At 46.1% G+C, this 3749-nt stretch overlaps 1 protein-coding gene across 1 annotated transcript in view; it reads left to right on the plus strand.

Moving 5' to 3' along the window:
• Gprc5a (G protein-coupled receptor class C group 5 member A) overlaps positions 1-3371 on the plus strand; it is a 44720-nt gene extending 41349 nt beyond the window's left edge. The window contains exons 5-6 of the mRNA XM_015498180.2: positions 2080-2138; positions 2401-3371. Coding sequence (XP_015353666.1) covers positions 2080-2138; positions 2401-2493 — 152 coding nt within the window. The 3' untranslated portion in view covers positions 2494-3371. The remainder of the gene's footprint in view (positions 1-2079; positions 2139-2400) is intronic.
• The last annotated feature ends 378 nt before the right edge of the window (positions 3372-3749 follow it).

Here is a 3749-nt window from a genome sequence, read left to right on the forward strand (position 1 = left end):
GGGAGGGTCAGAGGATATTGTAACTATAAGGAATATGCAGGATTTTTCCAGGTTATGTCCTAATAGAATGAATAAATTCCCCAAAGCTCAGATTTTGCTTAAAATCATCCAACCACTTAGAGACAAGTAGAACCAGTAGCTAGTTTCTGAAGTCTTTATCTAGTACTTTCTATGCAATACCAGGTAGGTGTCTCTGAATCAAAATAAGATGGGGCAAAGAAAAGGAAAAGGAATGACTGGGAGAGTTTCTAGTGGTATGTGGGTAAGACTGTGCTTTTTATAAAAGATAAGTGGAAATTCCTTCCAGCCTTTGTGGATTAGAGTGCAGGATGCCAAGCCATGATTTCCTGCATTGACATGGGGTGCAGGAGGGAGCAAGTCCTTTTATTATAAACTGGCAGGAATCTCCGTAAAGTTACCAAGGGTTTTTTGATTTTAGCACAAACATTTGATTGTATATCTCTGGGCCCCTGGGAGGGAAAAGATGACATATGACATAAAAAAAAAAAATGAGCCAATTGTGCTCCTTGGGAGGTGTGAGTAGCCAGGGGTTCTTCAGATATTCTCATAAGAGAGAGAGACCACACCGATAGCCAGAAGCTGCTTTGCCAGTGAGGATAGATCTATTCATTGGTCTCTAGGTTCACATTGACCTTGGAGTCTATCACAGGGTAGAAATGGTTTCTGAACAGGAATGAGGGAACTTCAAGCCTGTGTTCTCAGCACCACTTAAAAGAGGTTTTTTTTTTTTTTTTTTTTTTTGCTGGGAGTGGTGGCACAGGCCTATAATCCCAGTGGCTTGGGAGGCTGAAGCAGGAGGGTCACAAGTTCAAATCCAGCCTCAGCAACTTAGTGAGGCCCTGTCTCAAAATAAAAAGGGCTGGGATTATGGCTCAGTGGTTAAGTGCCTCTGGGTTCAATCCCTAGTACAAAAAAAAAAAAAAATGCCTTTTCTTTGGAAGCCTGAGGTGCTGAGCTTCCTGGGGCTCTTCACTGCAGCCTGGTCGCTCTTCTGGGCATGTGGGACGGCAGGAGCAGAATTTCTACCATCCCAACCCCTCCTTTGCATTCCCAGGGCTTCACTCTGTCACCTACTCCTGGATTCCCTGTCATGGTTCTCTTTTGGCTTCTCCTTTATGCTTTTTGTGCGTGGGACGCTGTCAGCTTACTCTCCTCAAGTGCTTCTCCAGCCACCACACTTGGCTTCTCACACTCCTCACTGCACCCCCGCACCATCCATCCTGTTATGTCAGATCTGTGAGGCCTCAAGCCCCTCTGAAGCCTTGCCCTCAGCCCACACAGACCAAGTCCCTGCATCTTCCTGCCACAGTGGCTGGGCTGCAGGTGCACCTGTCCTCTGCCTGATGAGGCCTTCTCCTGCTCTTCTGACCCTTTCGCAAGTCAAGCATTCTCCAGTCTCTCTCAGTCATTGCTCCGCCCTTGCATCTGTAGAACTTTGAAATGCTCTTATCAGAGTCTGTCTCATTCAGTAGTTATTTGTGTGTTCATCATGAGTTCCTTACTCTCCAGGGTCAGCTGCAGGGCAGGAATCATTCTGGTTAATGCTTGTACTCTAAATTGTATCAAATTGGGCAGGTAAATTTGGTGAGAAATAATTGAATTGCTTTAAGTGGCATTAATAGTGATTATGTATGTTTCCCAAGTTTAAAACTCTCTGATTTTCCCAAAAACACACAGAAAACAAGTGCTCACAAATCCTTCCCTTTCTTGCCTTGTCAGGCAGTTAAGGAAGTGAGTAAATCCCTAGTGAGATTCACTCTAGGGACACCTCTGGTCAGATCTATATCTGAAAAGACTTTTTAATGACTTTTCAAGGGTGCTTTTGCAGTGGAGGAGAACATTTTGGAAAGGAGATTCCTTAGGGACCATGTCATTCTTTCATCTAATCAGTGTGCTCACTGGGTGCCTGGTGCTGGGCTTGAGAATATGGTCTTTCTCTGCAAGAAACCTGAAGTTTACTGGAGAAACAAAGAGACAAGCTGTCATACATACTGTGGTAAATGGTGCAGTGGGACAGGTGGCCCTAATGCTTCAATTTCTCCTCTCCCTGTGTTTCAGGTTTTCAAGAGGGAGGGGATACCTGCTATGCCCCTTATTCCACCCACTTGCAGCTTCAGGTAAATAATCCTTCTTCTTTATTGGTAGTGTTTGCACTCAGGGACATTTGCCCTTTGGGAATGATGTTGTCTGATGGCTCCTGGGAAGCCATCTTGAAAGGATGACGTGTCTTTTTTTTCCTACAATCTGCCTCATGGGGGGTCGGGTGGAATGCTGGGCACATTCAGTACCTAGGAGGAGACTTGGTAGAAAGGAAAGATTAAATCCCTGCCCAGCTTCGAAGATCTTTGAAATTTAACAATATGATCACTTCTTTTTCAGAATCGGACTCCCCAAAAGGATTTCTCCATCCCCCGGGCCCAGGCTCGAACCAGCCCTTACAATGACTACGAAGGAAGGAAAGAGGGCAGTTAGCTCTGTTCCAAAGAATGGAGTGACTGCAACCAGGCAGCAGACCCAGCCAGCAGTCCAAAGAGATGTGGGCTAAATCCTGTCTTCCAAGAGAACTGCATGAAACATTGTGGGGACAGCTGCCTGCCCTCAGCCTCAGCCACTGTGCTTGTGGGGCTTCTGAGACTCCAGTTCTTCTTAGCATTGTGGTCTTTTCCTTTGTCCCATACTTAGGGTACTTTATTGAAGTGGGAGTCCTGGGCAGCTCAGGGTGACTCTTACTATTTTCTTATGTGTGACTAAAAGTCTGGGCATCTGACCGCATGCTGGCTCATTCAACTCCTGAGGCGATTCATTAGGTAGGTTTGGTGGAAATCACTTGGCCAGAGCAGAACTGAAAATCTGAGCAAATCCAGCAAGGGTCTGTGTCTCAGCCTCATCTTGTCAAAATCTACACTGGAAGCCAACTCCCCGTAGTCCCTTCCTTGCCTTCTTGCCTGACAGGAGAGGTCAAGGTCACCCAAATCTATGCTTCTAGATGACGTTCCTTGTCATAGGGCCTCTACAGCTCCCCAGCACCAATTCACAGGGCATCCTTCGCTTCCTACACCATCCCCAAACTTGCTCTTGACCCCCAGACGTAATCTTCCATGTGTACTTTGCCAGGAGTTCTCTGAACCTCACTAGCATGCACAAGCCCAGTTTCTCCTGGCCAGGAAAATTTATGCACTGTTCTTCTTATAAATTCTTGTCTAATCTGTTTGCTTCCCAGCCTCTGTTAATAGATTTACACTGTATTTGCCTCCTGAGTTCTGTAAGTGGGCATTGCCTACTCTTGGGGGTATTCTGTGGTAAGTTATTCACTTGTATATGCAATAAAGATGTGGCGGTGACTTTTTAAATATTTTTTGGGTTCCGTGGTCCCGGGGATGGAACCCAGGGCCTCATATATGCTAGATAAGCACTCTATCATTGAGCACATCCCCAGCTCTGGTGTTGACTCTTCCTCCATAGCAGTGGTATAGGTGGTGGATATTTGACACTGAGGGAGAGATAGTGGGCTCCCCTGTTAGGTTTCCTGTTGGAGCTGAGTTCAGGCTCAGTTTTATGGGGTTTGTACTTGACCCTTTTCCCCTGTGACTTTCCTCCTCATTACATCTGAGTTGAGTGTGTTTTTCCCAAGTTTTAAGGCTGTCAGATGTGAGAAAGCCAGGAAGCATCACAGGTCCTGAAGTTTTGCTCCAGGAAGGCAGAGGTAGGGCTGCTTTAGAATGGAAAGA

The sequence above is a fragment of the Marmota marmota genome, unplaced genomic scaffold, assembly GCF_001458135.2.
Source record: "Marmota marmota marmota unplaced genomic scaffold, marMar, whole genome shotgun sequence".
In the NCBI taxonomy this organism is placed as follows: domain Eukaryota; kingdom Metazoa; phylum Chordata; class Mammalia; order Rodentia; family Sciuridae; genus Marmota; species Marmota marmota.